The sequence below is a fragment of the Petromyzon marinus genome, chromosome 20 (genome assembly GCF_048934315.1).
Source record: "Petromyzon marinus isolate PM22_M1 ecotype Great Lakes invasive population chromosome 20, UKy_Petmar_22M1.pri1.0, whole genome shotgun sequence".
Taxonomy (NCBI): Eukaryota; Metazoa; Chordata; class Hyperoartia; order Petromyzontiformes; family Petromyzontidae; genus Petromyzon; species Petromyzon marinus.
Genome location: NC_133686.1, coordinates 4393960 through 4418194, shown reverse-complemented (window position 1 = coordinate 4418194; position 24235 = coordinate 4393960). Strand labels below are relative to the sequence as shown.

Sequence of the window (24235 nt, the reverse complement as noted above, 5' to 3'; positions counted from 1 at the left end):
ATAGTTGCCCCACCCGCACCTACGATTTGTACGGTAAGAAAGAAGTTCAACATAATACATATTTTGACAAAACGTACAGGTACCTGTCCCGTACACCATCTCCGTGTTGTGCTGCAGTGCCCTCATTAGCTCCTTACATGGAAAGGGTTTTTTTTTTTTTAAATCTGTTTACACTTACATTGCTAGAATTGTTTGCATTTCTCTTGTTTTTATCCGTACCTGGTTCTATCAACAAGCAACAGGTTTTCACCCAGATACTAAAACCAGTCTGTATTTCACACTCCTCCACTATTTTGCAGTGGCAGCAGCTCAATTGGGTGTGTTCTCGCGAGGTCTGTGCACACGACGCCATTCCCTAGATGATGTGCCACTACGTATGTGTATGTATGTTGAACCTCTTTCTCACCGTACATAGCCAAACGTGCTTATCGGAGGTGCGCGGGGCGCAATCAAACTGAGCAACCGCTAAGGTACCCAAGGAGCTCAAGACCCCCCCCCCCTCTCCCCCAGAAAATAAATGGGGGTGAACCAAATATCAACTCGAATTTAAAGTTTAATAAACATAAGCTCATTTAAATTTTTATTTAAAGCTTTCGTGACTGCAGGGATTCATATTCTTGGTTCTTTCAGTAAAGTCACGTGAAAACCACCTGATGATGATTGCTTGTGTTGCAGTCGAAACGTCGTAAGAATTTTATTGTTTTATATCTTTATTATTTTATTGTTTCCCTTCTACGTGACTTTACCGAAAGAACCAAGAATATGAAGCTCATTTAAATTAAAAATGTTTTTATCTCTCTCTCCTGTCTGCGTCTCTTCTTCTACCATCCATCTCCGTCTTCATCTCCTTTCCACACCTATCTCATTTCACCACGTCTTTTGTCTCGCCTGTATCCCTGATCTCGTCTCATATGTTCAGCCATATCTGTTATCAAAATGTCTCTCATTTCACTACTCCTCCATCCCTCGGGTCTATTTTTCTTCTGTCATCTCACTAAGGGTTTTATTAATTGAAAGTGGGGGGGGGGCGGGGGGCCGGCGGGCTGGTGCGAAAAAGTGATTTTTACTTTTTGGCCCCCCGATGGGGCCGAGCTTCCACCGTTTCCTGGAAGCTCGTAGCCACCCCGGCGTCGTGTGCCAGCCGAACGTCGTTTGTTTTGTCCTTGCTGCCAAGGGAACCTCTCGGGGGGTGTGGGGAGGGTTACAGGAGCTGTTGTTCGCGAACGTCGCACGCCTGCCACACTGGCACGCCCACACGGCTCACCGCCAGCCCGCGATTACGAGAGCCACCCCTCCATTGGGGAAGATTTTAAATCGCCGTGATGCCATTTGTAGCTTGTCTCGCCTGAGTCAGTTTAACGCGTAGTAAGGCTTCCGCGAGCAATATTATTCGTAATAAAGGTTTTTTTGTTTGTTTTGGGTTAGATCGCGTAAATATAAATGTGTCGTCAAACCCGCCACCACCCGACACAGCCAATTAGTAAGGTTTGTCACGTAAGCAAAACGTGGCAATTAGTTACTCATTGGTAACTAATTGAAAAACTAGGCAGTAGCGTGTTTCAGTTTGTTAACAGTAACTGTCCTATACTCTTTATATTCCTAAAAGACGTGTTGTTTTAATGGGCCGTCATTTGCCTAAATAAAGCGATCGTACTAATTTGAGCGACCAGTGAAGCACAGTGATCATGATGATAACAGTGTGAACCTAAATGAACTCTTAAACATCCCACCGACAATCGTGGCTGACACCGCTGCTCACGCGCGCCCTCTTTTTAACACCCTACAGTACGGCGCGCTTGTATGCCTGGGGGAAAGAAGAGCGTTGGCACGCTGTGTTGCTGGTTTCATTGCCTGCTTTGATGTACGGCTGAGAGCAATGTCCATCCAGTAGCCGCAGCCGTACAGACGAGGCAGGCCACACGCCAACGGCTTTGCGTGTTATTCCCTTCTCCTCGCCACCCGCGCGGCGTTAAAAACATCCTGGTCGTGCGCGTCACAGTGACGTCGCGTATGGACGTGTGTACGTGTGCCGTGCCGGCCTTCGTAGGTGCTACTCGCTAACGGCCCTTGCCCCAGCAGTCTGTTCAGGCTCTACGGGGGATGTTTGTCTTTGTGTGTGTTGAACTTTTTTCGCACTGTACGTAGCCAACCGTGCTAATCGGAGGAGGCGCGCGAGTTGTCCGGTCGTCGAGCGAGGTGCAGTGGCTGCACGCGGGGGGGGTGGGGGGGGGGGTTGGTGGCGCACCTTGTGGCAATCGCAATAAATCTGTGTCAGGTTCCTGGCTGTGATGCACAGGAACGGAACGCGGTGTTTATTGCGATGGTAGTACGGCGCGGCTAACCCTTAGGCCACCACTCCTCGCTTTGTGAACAGAGCCACTCGCGCATCGATATGCAACACCACTGTAACACAAACTAATTCCATTACAATGAACCTGCGTTCGATTTCCGGTGCGCGATGTTCCAGACCGGTGGAAACTGTTTATATGAACCTGACCTGGGTTTCCCCATGGGTGACTCGGTCTAAAATGAGTGCCTTGTGCGGTGTGTCAGCATTGCTGCTGGGGAGAAACCCGACATCTCTACTGTCTGCAAGGCTAAACGAGTTTGTCTGATCATAGTCTTGTGTTTGTGTTCAGAGGATGTGCTGGCCAAGGATTCAGGGGAATGTCCCATCTGTCTGGACGACATGGATGAGGGGAACACTATTGCCCGGTTGCCCTGCCTCTGTATCTACCACAAACAGTAAGCAGCACTAATTCACCACGTGTATATATCATCATCATCATCACCAACACCACCACCATCTTCATTCATTAGCCATGATCTATCGACTGCTGGACGAAGGCATCCCCAAGTCGTTGCTGTAACCCTTGTGGGGTCGCGATGCGACATTCCATCACGCTCCATGGAAAACACGAGTTTCACTTTACAGGGTGATCCATTGGTAGATACCCCCCACTAAGATAACAGGGGGGAATTGTAGAGAGCACAAGGTTTTATTTCGACGACTCTGCACATCTCCCAATAAACTGAGCGGAAAGATATGGAGCCGTCGCTCTCTCTCAATGTCACCAATTGAGCGAAAAAGCGAGTACGTGATTATAATCAGTTGGTTATCCATAAATGGATCAACCCGTGTTTATACACCAAGGCAAAGAGCAAATAACTTTATTTAAGAACCGCTCTTGCAGAGCCACATGTCAAAGTTGAAGAATGACTCGATCGCGCATATGAACATCAAACAGAGACGTAACCCTCTTGCCCACTGTGTGCTTGATAAACAGGATGGAGAATGCCATGAATTCTGATTGAACGGTTAAAGCATGAAGCCGCATGACTCACCGCCCAGCAAACACTAATGACCTTGGGCTTGTTTTTCTGTGCCACATTGGCCAAGGTCCTTTGCATGCACTCGAGCATTTGCTGCATTCTGACGCCCGCCGGTGCCTATCCCCATGCTGCAGGTGTATCGATTCCTGGTTCGAGGTGAATCGATCCTGCCCAGAGCACCCTTCGGACTGATTCGGAAGCACACCCAAGAGGCGCCCGTGACGTTTGTAAGTCGATCCGAGTTTGTTGTCGCACTGCCACGGGATTTCCCAGCTCCCCCCCTCCCCCCTTGTGATTGGGTGCGAGAACCCCCACGCCGCTGTCCGCACGCAGCGGGGAGGGGGGGGGGGCATTCATCATAAGTCACGCACACAGACGGCGACGTTAACCGCGTGTCTGACGTGTTCTCTTTCAGGGTTTTTTGAACAGCGGTTGGCATTGAAGAGGGCACGCGCACCACCCTATGTAGAGTTTTAGGGAACCGCTCGATCGTTGGCAAAGCACCACGGTGGCACAGGAGATTTGTGAATCTCTAAAACATTGTGCCCGGCAGTTCTTCAATTCAAATTGTCTTCGACTTTGCAGGCCAACTGTGAAGATTAAAGCACACAACGGTGTTTTTGTTTCCCTTGAGGAAAGTAACAAAGCCATGTAATCTCGGTATCACAACATTTTTTTGAAAGCAGAATTAAGTGTACATTGAAAAATGATGAATTCAAATGGAATGTCACCTTTTAAGTATCTTAATTCTGTCTGAAATCATTCTCACCTAACCGGGTGTGCCAGTTGACCCAGAAGAGGCATTTGGCAGGCAAAAGAAAATGCACCTTCATGACTTTATGACTAAGCCTCCCCTTCTCGCCCTCCTGGCTCACGCAATCGTCAGCTCGCCAACACTTGCAGTTTCTGAAAAGTGGCATCAGGTGGCACCGGAGCGTCCAGGGGATGTGATGAACACGCACCAAGCGGGAGCAGGGCGGCTGCCAAGATGTGAACCAATGAGGGCACTCGGTGGAGACCAGCACCTTACGTGACACAAAGCCATGAACTCGATACCACGGGGGTGTGGGGGGGTCCATAAGCTGGAAGCTCCTCCCACAGCGACTTGCGAAGGAATGGCACCAAACGGGCCTCACCTTCGTGCTCCTCTGCGCCTTCCCTTGGCCTCTGCGGACAACACACCGTGCGGACATGCCACTTGAGCTCTGTTTGGCACGTTAAGAATTGTGAGCACGGGATGATTGGTTTCCCTGGCTTCCGGTGTTTGGAATGTTCAACCACTGCGTCCGGGCTTCTTCGCTTCACGAACCCCCGCCAGCTTCCACGTCCTGCTCGTGTGGCTTGTGTGTGTGTGAAACGTGTGGCTCTGTTTGCTAGGAGTATATGCCAGCACCTGTTGTACAGTCTGCATACATGCCATTAGGGCATCGTATAATCAGCTGTACCACAATCAACCTTTATACATAGGAATATGTCTTATTATATTTGTATGCCAAAACTGTACATAAAAGAGTGCGGTGGGATTTATTTTTATTTCTGCTATTTCCTTTTGGGTGCTCGTCGTGAACGGTTGGAAAAAAATGCTTTTTAGAGTAAATGATGATCGGAAATGTCAGCTGCTTTTATAGTTGCAATCAACTGTGTTAAACTGTAAGTGTAATTAATAGAAATTAACATGCAATTACAACCTGGTGGATCGATGTAACATGTTGCGCTATATGGTGATCTTCCCGTCCGGTTAATTCTGCAACCTTTGTCTGGCCACTTTATTTTTTTGTTCTTAAGCGCAATCACAGCCACAGAACCTTGAGCTTTTTGTTTCGGTATTCCGCAGGTGGAGTGCCTTCATTCTAATGGCAGTGCTAAACAAGTTCCCAAATTGGCACTTTCAAGAAAATACATTTAATCCTCCAAATCCCTAATCCTCCGCCTCTTCATGTTCATAACACCCATTCGTACCCCAAGCCATACACATTGCGTTCAAAGTCCTCCAGAGTCCTCTGATCACACGGATAATGAGAACAACCCTCTAATAACTGAGGTGGAGGCATTTTATGGATTGACAAAAACCGTATCAATTCACGTCCTGTAAACCAGCCAAGGGGTTGCCGTGTGCCGCACACGGTGTTCGGTTTATTATGCCAAATGCTAATCGTCTGGGTCTTTATTCCACGCAGGTTGTGACGTGAAAGGGATAAATAACCATGCTGGTTTTTGTTAATTCATCTTGTTGGCACTGGTAGTCTCTGAAACCTGTGTACGATGCCTCAATTGTTCCTCGTCTTATTTTGCTTTTCGACATCAGCTGTTATGAAACCCATTATTTTTGCCCCCTTTACATAGTAACATTCTCACAATAATTTTGCCTGTAGCAGCAGATTAGTTGCTGCGTAATTGGGCCTACATGTTATGCAGATGATCAAAATACTGGTGGTAAAATAGCAATACAGAACAGGGGAGTACACAGGCGAAGCAGAGTAGAAGGATCCCCTAACAGTGAATAGTAGGCTCCATAGTACATGCGACACTGCTGTGCCTCTTAGATTTCCCTCGATGGAGCGGCTTGTCTGCGAGTGACGGAATGGTGGAGTGTGCTATACATATCAGAGGGGATGGAAGCAGCATCCAATGCCATGTGCAGGTATACCGGGGATGAAAAGCACTTTCATAAACGTCCGTTAGGGGGCAGCACATACTAATCTAAATCTTGATTGTACGTTGAAGCCTATTTTTGGATTTGTCAAGCCTTTTACTAATTATCTACACGAAAATTAATGACGAGCACCACATTGATAGAAAAAAAATTCAATCGAGTGCTGCGGTTACGGCCAGTGCAGTATATTCGTGCGCGATTGGCTCTGTGCGGTTTGACATCGGGCTCCGTGATTGCAGAGGACCTGCCGAACTTTGATCGCGATGAGGTGCGAGTGGATTTTATGCCAGACCGGGAACCATGCTTTCACAAGTGGAACCTCGCGAATTGTCCCCACCAGGGACGTTATCCACAGGGTCGATTGTTCCTGATTCCGCTGCTCTTTTCGAACCAACCAACCAAGCGACCTCAAGCAAATCAGCAGTGGCCGGCTGGGACCGCGTCATTGGTTGGTTACTGAAAGGCAGGGAGATGATGGTCCATTTTGTATGGCTTTAGGAGTGCGATGGAGGGGTCTGCTGGAGACAAATACTTGATAACCCACAAAATATTGTCAAAAAAAGTAGGCTCTCATCGACCATTGACAACTCCAAGTGTATGAACATGAGCAAATTATTAAGTTCATTATTGAGGCCATCTGCAGCATCTGCGGGAAGATACGGTGCAATAAAGCATATCAAAAATAGACTTAAGTGTTCCAATTGATATAGAATGTTATCTTAAAATGCACGTGTGGGTTAGTGACTTTCCAGCACGCCCCTTCATTGAAGTGAAGCATTTTTTTTGTAAAGCATTGTTGGTGTTCACAATGGTCTCGTCGTGTGCTTCGCTCACGAGCAGTACACCCAGTGTGGTCCTGACTCGGATGTAAGTTGCCAAAGTGAACCTGTGGAACAGGCACTGTACAAGCACAAATGCTGTGCAACATTCCCCTGCCTTAGTGAGCTGGACCATTGGGAACGGTTCACGCTGAAAAATACTGGACTTGAAATAGCGTATCGCCACTTGTAGTTGCTGCTGCTGGATTCTATCCTTTGGCGGGTGGGGAGTGGTCAGTCGATCGCACATTACCGAAATGCATATATTCCCTTTCGCACTTTAAATTAATTGAGGGTTCTCGTAAGAATATGGCGTTTGGAATGGTTCACTGGTGTGTGGTTTGCTGTATAGGAGCAAAAGCTTTCAAACGTGGGCCAGTTGTGCGTTTGTCTAAATCATGCATTCACCCAGGGCTGCTTGGGAACTTTGAATGTATCAAGTTTGTGGCCTGGAAGTGGCAGGTTGCAAGCCTGTTGTGGTTCCAGTTAATGGGGCATTGCAGAAGCAAAGTGGATAAAGCTGGGCTATTCCATATGTAAGTATAATCTATTACCCCACCGGTTATTGGTTTGATTACTCAACTAAACTGACAACACGAATATAGCCACATATGACGCTAGACGGGAGGTAATGGGCGAGGCATCGTGACTTCATCAGCTGCGTCACACTTGTGTCCTGTAAGAGGTTTCCCACCTTCGGGAAGAACCGAAATGATCGACCACAACAAAAGTAGTCGATATTAAATTTTGACCGATTAATTTACTTAATGAATTCATTATCCCATCTTTAAAATTAAATGTTATAGATCTTCTGAAATATGTTGTTCTGATAGAACCACAGTATGTCATGGGCAAAACAAAATATCAGATGCTTTCATTTTTTTTAATAAATGCATTGAATTTTTCACTCCATTAAATTACAATTTTTTATCTGATTTTTTTTACTTGTTTTACATAGTGCTTATGATCTACGGTAGATTTTAAACTGCCAGATATCAAAAACTTTCTCTAAGCAAATATGTATAATACGCTCTTTATTTTTCTGCAGCATTAAAATATTCACTTGGACATTTATACGTCTTCAACGATGCAGTTGTCACACTTTACAACCGAGCCACGCCAGGGCCGTGCCCAGACAAACCCGGTGCAGCTATAAGAGACGCTAGTTCTTCCACTACGGAATCCGAGTTGTGTCGCTGATGTCGCAGGCAATGGCACATCGAGATACTTGTAGATAATGTCACACCGGACCCTACCTCTGGTCCAGCATGGCTGGCCGTGAGCCAGATTCAGATCTTTTGTTGAGCCACCCTATCACAATGTGGATCTGGCTCGTCACGCGAAATAGCCAGTGGAACACCACATTTACTATGATGGCTCTTGCCCTGCGGATGTGCCAGTGGAAAATTGGTGACACTGTCCACAATAATCACAGCTCAAAGCAGCCTTGTTGGGATAACAGCAACCTCACAGTAGCCTTTGAGTTTTTTCGTGTAATAAGAGGTCGAGTGGTAGTGAAATGTGACATGTGACAAGATATAATCCAGAGATAAATGAATTAAATGTATTGGCTTTGTGCAATTATTATAAAATCATAGACATTGCTTTATTCTGTCATATATTAAAACATAATTTTGCAAAACATTAACATTTTGACATGTATCCATATCGGTGCCATGATTCATGTAGATACAATTCACAGCTGCATACACACATTCAGATTTGTTAATTGGTTAGAACTGATGTAATGATAACATGAGTTTTATAATGTAGAGTAAAATAAAAATAAAACATTTTTAATGTATAGGTCGTAATAAGCAACAGTGTGTCAGGGAGTACGGTGGTAAAAGGCCAATCGTATAATCAAAGCTAAGCTGTAGTCCCTACTCTGCTTTCAGTGTCAACATCTGTGATGCAGTCATTTGCATTATCTGCATTCACCTCCTGTATTCAGGTTCATTGCACCTTACGAAAATCCACGACGGATTTGGGACTAATCTCTGATAAACTGTTGCCACTTTTTTATTACAGGGCAGTACGTCATGGGGCATAACTCAGCACTGCTGTTCTTGATTTAATATTAAAAAACAGTGTCAGTGAGAGCCCCTGACTGGACTCTTAATGAGGTTCAACGCACATACGTCGTCATTTGTATGAGAGGAAAAAAAAATCACATCCTTAACTTTTACAGCCTTTCGTGTCGGTAATTCGTAAGGCAGCTCGACGTCTCGTCGAGAAACCTGGCATTCACTGCAAAGAGAATGAACCACAATCGCTGTTGCGGGGCGAGTGGTGAGGAGGTGCAGGTTGTCGCTTGACGGCGGAGACACCCGCCCACCCTTGAAGGGACGAGCGATCGTCGAAGTCGTCGGTGCGAACGCTCGCCAGGGCCCTCTCGACGTGGCCGTCATCCCTCGCTCTAGAGTCCCATCCGACTGTTTTTTCGCGCGCCTTCAGACGAGACGCGCGGGGCAAACTCGAAGGCCCCCCACCCCCCCACCCCCCTACCCACGCGGACACTGGGGGGAGTTTTCTTGGATGCGATATCACCCGACGGAGCCAAATGGCTGTAACCGCATGCGGGCAGCGCCAAGCCATTCTAGTCGATCGCTCAGAATTGGATTTGTGCGCCGCGCATGCTGTTTTCAATTTGGCTGCCGAGCAATGCATCGCACGCGACGAATGGTGCAAAGCGATTCACGATGGCCAGACGATCTCGCCCACAGCCCCTTTCATTTCATCTACGGATCCTCGGCAACTGGAACCCTATGAAAGTGGATGGTAATTTCACAGGTCACAAGACAGGGCTTCCCGCTCCGACGTGGCTTTCAATTTCGGACGTCGAAATTTTCTTGGCGAGGTCAAACGTTTATATTTTGCGCGTGGCGTGGTCGTGCCGCTGGAATGTGTCCCGAGACGCGAGTTATTAACGAACCTGGTCCACGTGGCTTCGCCAGCGATCCTTGTCACTCGGAAAGTGGGAATTGAACTCGCAACTGTAGAGCCAACAACCAGCTCAGCCGACGCCTCTCGACAAAGTAACGGAGGGTTTAATCATTCCGATAGTTATTTAAACTTAATGCGAGGACCTTTGTCATTGCAGTTTTTGCACTTAAGGGTGCCAACTTCACTGAAAAAGGACACTTGAACTAGGAAATGTATACATCTATTTTACTAACTTTTTAGTTAAAGTGTATTGTTTTCTTCTAAAATGATAATGCTGCTGTATTCTACATAGAGAACATTCCATGGTTTATTTTTTTGAATGTAGCGCTAAACCTTTCTGCTGTGCAAAGTTTATTAACCGGGGGCCATCATGCGCAAATGTCATCGTGACATTGACGTATGCGCTCATTTCTCTCAGTCGCCCACCGTTAATGGAACGTGCGTGCATCAGGACACGTGCACAACACAGTGCGTTGGTTACGGGGGGAGGGTTTCAAAACTGCAGGCTCTTTCTTCCGGCACACTTGTTGTGTACCTCCTTTTCCACTGCGCAACTGGGCCACAGCCAGGCCCCATGCCAAGCCAGCCAAGTGCGGCTCAGGATGTGCCGGGTTGTTTTTGCACCGCACCACCCGCAATGAACGTGTCGAGTCGCGTGTAGACGTGACGCGGTGACGCTTTTGTCCTCACTGTACTAAATGGCATCACTCGCAATGAATGCGTTATTAGCGAGGCCCTGTTTGTCCCCGAGTCGCACTCAGATGGCTTGTGAGGCCAGCGCATCACTGTGCGGTTCCGGCTCGGGCAAGGCAAATAGCCAGTGGAAATCCACCCATGCCGTAAGTGCACTGCACTGGCTCGGCTTAGATGTCACAGTGGAAACGGGTGTTGTTGACAGTTGAGGCTGTAATGCGTAGATTGCAAGGATTACAAAGGGCCAGTCAAAACGTTGTTTTGAGTGTCACCAGAATCAGCCACGCCGACCTAATGAGAGAAGCCTATTTTGAAAACTCTGATTTTTTTTGTCGGTAATATAATACATTCAATTGGCTTTAAGGGTTGTAGTGCTCGTCTGTGTACTTTTAATATCACGTTGTCAATTTTCCGCCCGCTTCTCACGCTCTCCCCGCTGGGTTGGTGGATTTTGTGAATATTATTCACGTGTACTGTATTGATCTGCATCGTGATTTGTAAAAAAATATATATGAATTATAATAAAATGGTAATTTCATATCACACATGGCCAGCGTGTGTTAACGGTTCATTATTATCGTGCTTTGCCCACAGACATTGAGCAGGGTACCTGTGCAACGGTGGTCATCTAGAACAGACCGTGCAATGTATAACGACGGAATGCCCCGATCCACAAATACGAAGGAGACATCGCGGCGATGATGCACTCCACCACTCCTGCCGCGGTTATCCGGGCTTGACCACCTGAATGTGAAATTGTAATTGTTGTGTTGCATCTCCGTCAGCCATTCGAAAGAAGAAGGGTGCCTGTACAGCTGCACATCAGTTTGCACGTAAGCATGTACAGTACTATACAATATTTATAGAAAAAAAATTGTACCTGGACGTGGTGTAGTGGTGGTACAGCGTGAGTGCGCCACACCTCTTTCTAAAGAGGCGCCAGGGTGGCGAGATGTTGCCTACCTCACCTGGTATGCAGGAGGTCGTGGGTTCGATCCCGACCTTGACGCCTGCTGTATATTTGGAGTTTGCGTTTCTCTCTCCCCGTGGTTGCGCGGATTTTTCCTTGGGTCCTCCGGTTTTCCCCTCCACATTTAGAAACACGCGTTTAGAGTATTTGGCTGCTACAGTGAGGGAAAAAAGTATTTGATCCCCTGCTGATTTTGTACGTTTGCCCACTGACAAAGAAATGATCAGTCTATAATTTAAATGGTAGGTTTATTTGAACAGTGAGAGACAGAATAACAACAACAAAATCCAGAAAAACGCATGTCAAAAATTGTATAAATTGATTTGCATTTTAATGAGGGAAATAAGTATTTGACCCCCTCTCAATCAGAAAGATTTCTGGCTCCCAGGTGTCTTTTATACAGGTAACGAGCTGAGATTAGGAGCACACTCTTAAAGGGAGTGCTCCTAATCTCAGCTTGTTACCTGTATAACAGACACCTGTCCACAGAAGCAATCCATCAGATTCCAAACTCTCCACCATGGCCAAGACCAAAGAACTCTCCAAGGATGTCAGGGACAAGATTGTAGACCTACACAAGGCTGGAATGGGCTACAAGACCATTGCCAAGCAGCTTGGTGAGAAGCTGACAACAGTTGGTGCGATTATTCGCAAATGGAAGAAACACAAAACAACTGTCAATCTCCCTCGGCCTGGGGCTCCATGCAAGATCTCACCTCGTGGAGTTGCAATGATCATGAGAACGGTGAGGAATCAGCTCAGAACTACACGGGAGGATATTGTCAATGATCTCAAGGCAGCTGGGACCATAGTCACCAAGAAAACAATTGGTAACACACTACGCCGTGAAGGACTGAAATCCTGCAGTGCCGGCAAGGTCCCTCTGCTCAAGAAAGCACATATACATGCCCGTCTGAAGTTTGCCGATTAACATCTGAATGATTCATAGGACAACTGGGTTAAAGTGTTGTGGTCAGATGAGACCAAAATGGAGCGCTTTGGCATCAACTCAACTCGCCGTGTTTGTTTGGAGGAGAAATGCTGCCTATGACCCCAAGATCACCATCCCCACCGTCAAACATGGAAGTGGAAACATTATGCTTTGGGGGTGTTTTTCTGCTAAGGGGACAGGACAACTTCACCGCATCAAAGGGACGATGGACGGGGCCATGTACCGTCAAATATTGGGTGAGAATCCTTCCCTCAGCCAGGGCATTGAAAATGGGTCGTGGATGGGTATTCCAGCATGACAATGACCCAAAACACACGGCCAAGGCAACAAAGGAGTGGCTCAAGATGAAGCACATTAACGTCCTGGAGTGGCCTAGCCAGTCTCCAGACCTTAATCCCATATTAAATCTGTGGAGGGAGCTGAAGGTTCGAGTTGCCAAACGTCAGCCTCGAAACCTTAATGACTTGGAGAAGATCTGCAAAGAGGAGTGGGGCAAAATCCCTCCTGAGATGTGTGCAAACCTGGTGGCCAACTACAAGAAACGTCTGACCTCTGTGATTTCCAACAAGGGTTTTGCCACCAAGTACTAAGTCATGTTTTGCAGAGGGGTCAAATACTTATTTTCCTCATTAAAATGCAAATCAATTTATAACACTTTTGACATGCGTTTTCTGGATTTTTTTGTTGTTATTCTGTCTCTCACTGTTCAAATAAACCCACCATTAAAATTATAGACTGCTAATTTCTTTGTCAGTGGGCAAACGTACAAAATCAGCAGGGGATCAAATACTTTTTTCCCTCACTGTATGCATTTCCACGTGATAAACAACTTCGCTGAGCTATTATTTGTGGCAAGGTCGCTTCTGAAAAAAGATCAGTATAGCTCAGTGGGCCTTACCTGGTAAAATAAAAAATAGTTTCATTGAAAACTTATTTATTTACAACTGCTTGTTGCATTTAGTTTGTTGTCTTTCCCCCTAGCATGGTTGGCAATGAACGGTGTGAAAGAAGTTCTTCGCACGCAGCGCTTTTGGCAATATTCGTTTGCAGCAGGGTTTCCAATTGGACAACTTGCTTTAACGGGAGGACTTCGTGAAAGTTGCTATCTCCCTCCGCACTATGAACCCGATGGCCTGAGGTCAATTCCCCCTTGCGCTGGACGTCGCCCTTCACAATCTTTACGACGTAGATCGAAAGGAGCAGGTCGTGAATGAATAACCCAGATTGGCCCACGCAGTTTAAAGCGCAAATGGGTAAATTCACGCACAATTAAACCGATTGAGCCAAGTGAGAGGGCCCGTGTGTTATTCTTCCTCCCGCAGTGTCGAGCAACGAGAGAAAGAGAGAGCGAGAGACCCAGCGTTGAAAAGAAATTGAGCCATTAAACGGCCCGCCCAATTGGCACCTAGGAAACCTCTGACCGTGTCGAGATGCGTTCCGTAGCCTCAACGCAACCTATCATTGACCAACTGCACCTCGCACACAAACGGGTGAGCTTTCAACTATTTTTTTTTGCAACAGCTCTCTGGGGTCCCCGACCTTTCTTCCCCCTCCACGTTCTTGAAATCGATCTTTGTTCAGAAGCTCTGATCACGAGACCCCGCTTCACCCCCGATTGGCTCGGTTGGCTACGTACGGTTGCCAAAGAAGTTCCTGCTTGGCGTACATCGAGCGTAAAGCTTCCGAAGAAGCTCCCAGCACGTGGCGCGAACGAAGCGTCGTCGGTACGCCGTGCCGAACGAGGCGTGGTGGAGCCAGAGACCACAGTGAGAGAGCCGCGACAGCGCATAAGGGAAAACAATAAACCCGACGCAATGACTTTTGCAGCAGCTTCGAGATCCAGCAGAAGGAAAGGAAGCGCTGGCGAGGTTTTGGTGGTGCTGTGGGAGACACCAGACTCGTTATTTAGACTGGAGGAGGAATCCGATGAGCTATGAAGCTCTTTTTCACAGATGTCCAGTATGGGCGGGTCAGCGAGACGTGACCATTGACCAATAACGGGGTGCCCTACAACATGGCGTTCACTTTTCTGTTCCGCTCGTTCGCCCCAGGAAAGTCTCGCTGAGTCTCAAGACTCTCTTTTTTCAGGAGGGTCCTTCCAAGTGTGTGTGTTTTTTTTGTCTTGCAGTAGAGGGGGGGGGGCATGTTATTTCGTCAAGAAGAATAAAACATCATCATCATCATCACGCCAACTCCGGTTATCCTCACAGCAGCAGCAGCGGCTTTTGGCTAGCCCACCGAACACAGACGGCGGTCACCGCGTCGAGCGCTTTCCGATGCGCTTCTGCGACCGTTCGGAACGCTCTCTTCCTTCCGATATTAGGAAACCACTTGCGCTATGCACTTTTAAATCATCATCTAGATTGACAAACTCATTTCTGTCGAACAGTTTTTTTTGTGATTGGTTTGTTGTCCTTCCCCCGCATCACTGATTAGCACGGTTTGGCTATGGACGGTGCGAAAAAAGTTCAACATAAATACATAAAACAAGTTACTGTGATGCTAATATTGGTCATTTTCGGGTCATGTTTCATCATTGTAATTTTTTGGCCAAGAGCTGCTTCATTGTATCGGGGTGTTTTTTTTTTCTCTCTCTCTTTAATCCAACTCTGGGAGTAAACCAAAAGGCCGATAGCTCATTGCGTAGCTTTGCAACGTCTTTGGATTGCAGGGAGGGGGGGGGGGGGTGGTGGCAGCTTAGGGAGGGCTTCATCCAGCGGTGGATAGACCATGACCGACGATGACGACGACGATGTAAGCTCTACGCAGAAGCAATCTCATGCCACATAGGGCCCGCCGGCTTTTTCGTCTCGCCTTGCGATTGCCAAATCTCTCCCCCCGACACCCCACCGCACTCCCCGCCTTTGGTTTCTCGCCGCGTTATTCAAAGCAGATGGTGCGGGGTGCTGAAGTAGAAGAAGAAGAAGATGAAGAAGATGAAGGAGGAGGAGGAGGGTTGACGTGCACACCGGGGCGGGGACGGGAAGGGAGCGAGCGTGCGCGCGTTGGCTGTTGATGTGGGAGAGAGTGCGGGGAGAGCGAAGCGAGAGGGATGGAGGGAGGAGAGAGGGAGGGACCACATGGGTGTCTCTCTTTTTCTTTACGATCAGAGGAAACAAGAAGGTGCTCGGTGCGGTCGGCGCTTTGCTTCGTTCATCATTTCATGTTTTTCGTTTTTTTCAATGCTTTGCTTTATGTGCCCCCACCCCCCCCCCCCCCCCCCATTTTTAAATGAAAGATTTCACACAGAAAAGAGGGGGAGGGAGGAGAGAGGGAGGGCGTTTTGTGAAATCTTTCAGGGGGGGGGCACATAAAGCAAAGCATTGGGGAAAAAAACCCGAAATGATGAACGAAGCCAAGTGCCGACTACACCATGCATCTTCTTGTTTCCTCTGATCGTAAAAACAAGGAGAGAGGGAGGGAGGAGAGACGAGGAGAGGGTTTGTGCTCGAGGCGAGGGCGCAGATGTTTGAAACAGAAGGGAGCGTGCGTTCCGCTTGTCCTTACTCCCTTAACCCCCCCCCACCCCGCCGTACCTCCCGATTATCACGGTTGGGTACGTACGGTGCGAAAGAAGTTCAAGATGCTGACGCACGTAACGTGTAGCGTCAGACAGCGTGAGGGTTGGGTGACAGCGGTGGGTGAGGGCCTGGTGGTGTAAGGGGAGGGGAGTTTGGGGTGGAAGGGGGTCAGGGAGGGGGTCTGGGAGGGTTGGGGCGAAGGGGGTAGGGAGGAGGTCTAGGAGGGTTGGGGCTAAGGGGGTAGGGAGAGGGTCTGGGGGCGTTGGGGGGAAGGGGGTAGGGAGGGGGGTCTCGAGGGGTTGGGGGTCAGGGAGGGGGTCAGTGTGGGGGGGGGATGTAATGAACTATTTTCTGAGATGGATCTGACCACGTGCTTTGGCAGCGACTGAGAGCCGTGGCTGAGAAAGGAAACTGGATACAACAAATAGAAACGAATGGAGGGCAACAGGAAATTTCTAAAGAAATAAATAAAAAACGACACCACACTTCGCTGATTGCAAACGCATTATTCGCTGATGAGCTATTATGAAATCTGACACCACGCACGTGCCGATGAGTAAGGGTACCGTACACCCAGGCTCTTACTCCAGAATTCCATTGCGACTTACGTGGAGTGCAATGCATGCACGGAATAAATCTGCAAAAGTATTCCTCTGATATAACAAACGATGCCCTCATCCCAAAGGAAGCCTGTAGTGTATGTAAATGTGTTTAAACTGTAATCGTGTGTGCATAATTTATAATCATAATATAATTTGTCCAGGGAAGACTCATAGAGGATATGTTTAACTCGTACGTTTTCGCAAAGCAATGTAATGATTAACTATGCATTTGTGGGTTATGCCACCTAATGTGTGGCAAAGAGGATGGCAATATTTGCGTCATGAAGATCTTCTACCACCCAACAGAGCCAAACGACTTATACTATCACGTAGTATTATTTCAGCCGCTAGCTTTAAGAATAATTCTCACAACCGGAATTAGCAACTTGGCTTTTCAGAAGGCTCTTCCATTGAGAAATGTGGCCACGATGTTACTTGCGGGAGGAAGCATGCACGCAAGGGGATGTCCCTCAAATATCTGCACATGGGTTCAATAATCCATGACTGTAATATATTAAACTGTCATAGGAACGTTTCCCCCATTTTCAGATTCATCCAAACAACATCTGAAAATCGGGCCTCCTAGCTGCGATATTTCTAATTATAAAAAAACACATTTTGGTTTGGATGTAAACATGATAACGTAGGAGCTGACGTCTCATATAGCATCACTCCCATTATTTTAATTGTTAAAATATTAAATTTTTACATTCAAATATGTTTTGATTCTGATAGATCTCTATATTTAGCATTAAAATATAATAATCAATATTTTATGTTTATTTTACATGCTCTACATTATAGTGCATAAGCAATAAAGTATCTTACATTTGGTTACATTTAAATAAAAAGTACAAAATAAAATCTGAAACTGCTCAATAACAATTAGAAAATCTGACATCCAAAAAAATGAAATCCGCATCTCACACTACATGCAATCGATACACGGGAGATTAATTATGAGTGGGCCTGGCTGGGTCAATAGACGCCGCAGGGCACCACGGTAGCGAGATGTTAACTACCTCGCCTGGTATACAGGAGGTCGTGGGTTTGATCCTGAGCCCGACCCTGACGCTGTTGCTTTGTATTTGGAGTTTGCGCGTCTCTCTCTCCTCGTGGTCGCGTGGATTTTTCCCCGGGACCTCCGGTTTTTCCCTCCACATTTAGAATCACCGTCACGACGCGTTTCAAATATTTGGCTGCTGTAAATGTCCACGTGATAAGCCACTTCGTTGAGCTATCATTTTGTGGTCAGGTCACTTATTTTTTAAAAAAACTGCTATATAGCTCAGTGTGCCTTAATTAGTAAAAGAAAAAAATAGTTTAGTTTTTTTAGTTGAGTTTAGGTGTGAATATTAGGAATTTCGTAATCATTGAAAACGCACGCTCAGGGTCTGGCCGCAGGGATGTTGAGGCATCACGAGGCTCCGTGGACCCGTGGCCTCGAGGGCAGCAATGGCACTCACTGCCTTGGGAACAGGAATTCAAATGAATGGCTCACAGCAAGGAGGAGCGGTGGAGAATGTGAGCGTAGAATAACAGGCTTGAGCGGAGCCAAAACGACGAGAACACGCAATTTTACAATGCCGGATGCGAAAGAAATACTGCAGGGGCGATTCTGGAAACGAAATGTGTCCACAGATCGTTTTTTTGCGCCAATGAAACCGGTGCACAGGTGCGCTTCTTTGGCATTCGTAAATGCGTGGTTGCTGCGGAGACAGGAAACGCGTGATTGAAATAACTCAGGCGTGCAGCAAGACTGCACCGAAAACGTCAGTTGGCGTTATTTTATACTCGTTCTTTTTCATAAGTCGTGGAAAAATAAGACCGCACGTAGCAAAGGAATAAATTCATCATTGAAGTGAGTGAGTGAGAGAGGGAGGGGGGAGGGCCAGGCCCATCACCCGCTGTACGGTGAGCGTGCACTCTTCACTGACGAGGACTTCTTTCGCAAATTTGGCATCAATGTCACTAACGAAACAAAGAAAGTAAAACTAATAACAGGTCAATCGAAGTGTCCTGTGACGGAATCGTTTAGCGCGCTTGACTTGCAACACAGAAGTCGTCGGTTCGATTCAGTGGGTCGGGTTTCTTAAATCGCCGGGTCGCATGTGGTGGGGTGAAGTGTGGGTAAGCCCACCTTTTACAAGACGTCTGAGCAGCGTGGATGAGCAGGCCAATCAAATACCCTCTAGAGTGGCTCTTTAGAGCTCCCTCTCATGCAGGTCCTTCTGCCGACAGTGACCTGAGTCAGCAATTGGCGGGCTGCACCTTTATCTTTTGTATAGAGTATTCATCACGCTATAATACTAGATGACTCTAAACATTTTTTTTACCAGGTAAGGCCCCATTGAGTTATGTGGCTAATTTTCAGAAGCAACCTGGCCACAAATGATAGCTGAACGAAGTGGCTCATCAAGTGGAAATGTATAGCAGCCAAATACTCTAAACGCGTGATGTTGATGCTAAATGTGGAGAGAAAACCCGGAGGTCCCGGAGATTAAATTCACGCGACCACGGGAAGAGAGACACGCAAATTCCAAATATACAGCAGGCGTCAAGGTCGGGATCGAACCCACGACCTCCTGTATACCAGGCGAGGTAATTAACATCTCGCCCTGTATATCCATCATATATACAGCCACACGTTTCATATTCGGCATCCACCGATAGGTTTTCCAAGTTACAGGAAAACATTTAAAACAATCCCATTGCTCAAATTAGATTTTGACTATGCTTATTTCTATTGGCGCCCCAGAGCCAGAAGTGGAAACTCTATACGCTTATGTCGTGCACCATTATTACTGTTGTCATGAATTAACCACTGCTGCACTGCAGCAGAGTAGTAATGCTATCGTGTCAACCGCTAGGCCCATGATATGATGATGATGATGATTGGCTGACAGCCTGAACTAGGATTAGAAACTCGCAACCCTGATCATGACTCAAGCACTCTGACCACAGCAGCACCAAGCCGGATTCCCACACCGCATTCATCCAATAAAATATGACGGCAAAATTGTAAAAGTAATAATGGCCATCGTTTACTCAGCACAGCCTCGGCGAGTCTCGATATTCTTCTTTAAGTCCTGCATTTTCTGGGATTTTTGGTCAATTATGTTTAGGAGTGTTAATGCTTCTGGGAGGATAAAGCGGAGAACCCAGAGATCACAAAGGGGATAGAGCTCAGAGTTCTGCACAGATGGCTCCATGAATCCACCTGTTGCACGGCCATCTCTTGGATACATCAAAGCGCAAATTAATTCAATTGATAATAACAGTCCACACAGATGGGTTTGTGAACCGCACTTGCTGGGCACTGCCATTTCTGGCCACCTCAATGCCCGGCTGAATTCGGTGATATTCACAAACCTATGCGCGTTCCGCCAACCCAAACATTCCCAAGCACATTGATTGCGATCGTGAGCCACCACTCCAAATTCTTTCGGAAGATTACGGCCAAAATATATTCTCGGCACGACCAGCCCATCCTAGAAAGAAAAAAAAACCTGCATTAGATTATGCCGGGTAGAGAGAGGGCCTTCAGAGGCGGCCCATGTTGTGGCAAAGCCGTACAGTGATAGCTCTGGGCTAGACGCGCGTCTCATTGTGATTCAAAAAAAGTCCAACGGAATGGCCCCTGCGCGGATTTTTGTGGCTGTGGACTGCGCGCATGAGGGACGGGCCATGAATAACGAGTGAGGGCAGCCGGGGGCGCTTTGTGCTCATGTTTTGGAGAGTTGTGTTTTTTTTTGGGTTTTCCTACGAAAAAATGCGTGGCCGTTTTCGTCCAGGATTTGCAACGCCGCGCCTATATGTGAGTATGAACACGTGCGTTTGACATGTGCGAGGCAGCTGCGTGCTTGCGTGGCCCAAGTTAAGGCATGCGCGTGTCACTCGTGATCACAGGGTGCTTCAAAAAATGCTAACACTTATATGGGACTATCGTTTTAACTGGAAAAAAAAACGGATAATACACTGTAACTTGATAACAAATGCAATGACAATAACTTCAAAAAGTCAAAGAGTCTCAACTTGTTCGCCATCGTTTGTCAACGCGTGGCCTGGAATCTTCTCCAGGTGGTCTCCAGAGCCCGGAGGCAGCAGCATATTTCTTGTGGCGTTGTAGCAAATTCTCAGAAGTGTTCACGCATTTTTAAGCACGCTGTATTTTACCATGGGGGGCGGCGACGCGGTGGTTACGGCCAACTTCGGCAGCAAATAGCTGAAGCGGCACGTACGGTGCGAACGAAATTCAACATAAGCTGCATGCATACAGGTCGACTGTGCCTTAAATGAGGACCTGGTGCAGCGTGTAAACGTGAGCATTGGGGAGACAAATGCGGCCGGGCGTGCTGCTGATCACCCACCTCCGCGTGTGCTGGCTGGCCTTCATAGGTGCTCGCTGACAGCACTTACCCCAAGAGTATGTGTCGGCTATAGGGGGGACCGTTGTGTCTATTTTACCACTGCTATACAAAGGGGCCGTCCATAAATGACGTCACGCGATTTTGGACGATTTTTGAACCCCCCCCCCCCCCCCATCGTCACACGGCGTCACAAAAATTCAGACCCCCCCCCCTCAAATATGACGTCACAAAGCTCTGCCCCCCCCCCCAAAAATGAAATATGCTTCAAATCGCTTTAAACTATTGCCATTTTAGTGCGTATTTAAAGTGGCGCTGCATTCTGATGTTGTAGGAGAAAACATGTATTAAAAATCTATTTAATTAAGTAGAACGTGTTGTCTATATTTATTTAAAGTTGCGGATTTTGATGTGACGTCACATTTCTCAAACCCCCCCCATCGTCACAAATGTCTGACCCCCCCCCCCCCCTAGGTGCGTGACGTCATTTATGGACGGCCCCAAAGCGCACATGCTGCGGAGTGGGAACGCTGTTGTTATATCCGCGGGGTAGTCAGGATGAGTAATGATGCAGCGTTCATCGATTTAACTCTAATCACTCTCTCACTGGCGGTCAGTCACCACCTTATCGATCTGATATCGCCACTACCGTCGTTGCTGCTGGATTCCTCCGCCCCGGTGTCGAGGAGTCGTGTCAACCTCGTCTCATCCATCGAGTGTTCGACCACCAGCACTGAGCCGGTTACATCACTTCTCGTTTCTCATCCTTCGCCCTCCGCACCGCTCGACTTTCCAATTCCCTCCCGCCCTCTGCGCTGTGTGTCAAGCTCTGACTACACCCTTGCGCGACGCGAGAAAAGGGTGCACTGTCGTTCGACTTATTGCAACCTCGTTCAGTTTGCCTTTGTTGTTTGCCACCTTTTTTGCGTGCGTTTTTTTAGGCTGTTGGGCCCGCGCTCCTGTTCTGTCTCGCGCGCTTCAATGGGTGCTCGCAAACAGGCAGCTTTGTCCTCGGTGCGTGCGCGCAAGGCCGGCTAACCGACTTGGAGGATGTGCATTATGTATTTGTATTGGTCAATTCTGCGCATTATGTATTTGTATTGGTCAATTCTGCACGAGCGCCAAACGCGTGCCCGAGCGCGCGTTTGGCAGCGGCGGCGAGACGCGGACGGGGGAGGAAATCAATCGTGGGAGAGGGGACCTGGCCGAGAGGCTGGCCGTGGTTATCTGACACCAGATAATCCCTCGCTGGGGTTCTCTCCGGGGGACGGGACATGCATGCCGCAGTTCTGCGCATTCACGTAGGATTTTGCCAAAACAACATTTGCGTTGGTGGATAGCGAGGTGAGCGGGGGTGGCGGTGGTGGTGGGGGTGCGCGCAGGACAGCACTGGATTGTTGAATTCGTCTGTGGAGAGCTTGGAGCGATTGTAGAGCGCGGTGGGGTTTTTTTCCCTATGGATAATGTCGGCGTTGACGCATCAGCTGCTCAATGGATCCCTGACTTGTCGTCGCTCTTCGGGGTTGTGCCGCGTGTTGTCCGGCGCGACGTCCGACGTTCCGCCGCCACGTGGAGAGAAACGTCAGACATCGTGGGAAGGGATGGAGGATTTATATGCCAGTGACGAACATATGCGGTGCAGAAAAATCGCAGAGACAACATTTCCCACGTCACATAAACACAAACCGACCCACGCGCACACACACACAGACACAGACAAAGATCACCCGTGTAGCCTTTAACGGACCGTTGGGGCAAGTGCTGTGAGCAAGCATTTATGAAGGTGGACAGGGTACACGAGGAGGTTGGTGGCCAGCACCACAACCAACTCCTTTGTCTCCCCAGTTCTGATGTGTACACTTAAACATTAGTACATGGTACAGTGTGTACATATATAGAGTACGTAAATACATATTCACATTCAACAACAACCGTTCACCACTAGGTGACAGTAACGTCAGCACAGCACTCGTGCCAGGCTAGGTGTACTTTGAGGTTGCTTTGGGCCACAACGGCAATGAGATGTTAACTCTCTCGCCTAGTATACAGGAGGTCTGTGTATTCTGAGTTTGCGTGTTCTCTCACTTGGTCACGTGAATTTCATCTCCAGGTTTTCCCACAAGATAAGCCACTTCGTTGAGCTTTACAGCTCAGTGGGCCTTACTTGGTCAAGTAGAAAAAAAATGTTCAGTTCTGAGTATTAGATTTCGCTGAGTTTGAAACTGTTCAGCGAATGCGATGATCGCCTTACGTCCTTCACATTGAGTCGACTTCATACTCAATGTGTGCCTCCCGCTGCAAGATCGTGCGTTTGTGTTTTTTTTTCTTCCAAGTCGGGAATGTTTCTGAACTTCTTCGTTAAAAAAAGTTAAAATCTTCCCGTCTGCTCAGAGTAATTTACGACACTTGTCTGACACCTAAATCCTCTAGCTTGAGGCGGGCTATTCATCACCAGACCCGACGGACATATTTAATCAATTTGCACAAATATTTTGGAAACAAACTTCCTCTATTTTTTTGTTTTTTTTTTACTGACACGAGGGAAGCACAATGCAGTAAAATATAATCATTCACAGGCCTTTGTCAATCCACTGCTGGATGAAGACAATCCCGCGCTGTGTTGGTCGTTCGGGGGTCATTTGACCATACTTCACCACACTGGTCAGTGCGGGCTGCTGAAGAGAGGAGGAATCCGATGAGCTATAAAGCTCTTTTTTTTACAGATGTCCAGTAGATATGGCACGCTCGCCGATGTTAACCGTTTTCAACAATTTCAACTCATTGCCACGTTGATAGCGCAGCGTGTGAAACACTGTGCCACCGACCTTCATTAAATACATCTCAAATTGTTTCCTAAATATTTTGGCCTGTGCGGAAGATAACAGAGGATTGAGCGCTTGGAGGTTATTGGAATGAGGTGTGAAATGTTGACCTCACAATGCCCTCACCGTGACCTTGTTTTATTTAAAGAATGCTTCAGTCCTGAGAACTTCAGAAATCCAGCAACCCTAATTACCCCACCAGCTGTCTACTTACTGTCTTATACACCAACCACCCAGGTCTCCCTGCCACTCCCACCGGGCTATCTCATTGTTCCGCTCTGTGCTTAAAGTGTGATTATCAGAATGCTCGTTGGCATGAGTGGCGTTTTTTTCTTACCCTGGCAGAGTTTGGCAGCTTATAGACGCCGCGATATAAGTAACCCCAGGCTGGCAGGGGAAACGAACACACGGTGCAATGCGTAACAATCTGCGACTTGCTCCAAATACCATCCTCAAATATGAGGGGGGAACTCAATTTTGGCAGGGAATTCTGATACACACATGACGTGGTACATACAAGTTTAGCCGATTTGTGATTTATTAATTTGCACGTTTGGT

At 47.4% G+C, this 24235-nt stretch overlaps 1 protein-coding gene across 3 annotated transcripts in view; it reads left to right on the top strand.

Annotated features, from left to right (window-relative positions):
- LOC116944208 (E3 ubiquitin-protein ligase znrf2-like) overlaps positions 1–10988 on the top strand; it is a 34123-nt gene extending 23135 nt beyond the window's left edge. For all 3 annotated transcript variants that reach the window (XM_076068248.1, XM_032957722.2, XM_076068249.1), the window contains 3 exons: positions 2640–2745; positions 3468–3560; positions 3749–10988. In XM_076068248.1, coding sequence (XP_075924363.1) covers positions 2640–2745; positions 3468–3525 — 164 coding nt within the window. In that variant the 3' untranslated portion in view covers positions 3526–3560; positions 3749–10988. The remainder of the gene's footprint in view (positions 1–2639; positions 2746–3467; positions 3561–3748) is intronic.
- Positions 10989–24235: the final 13247 nt, after the last annotated feature.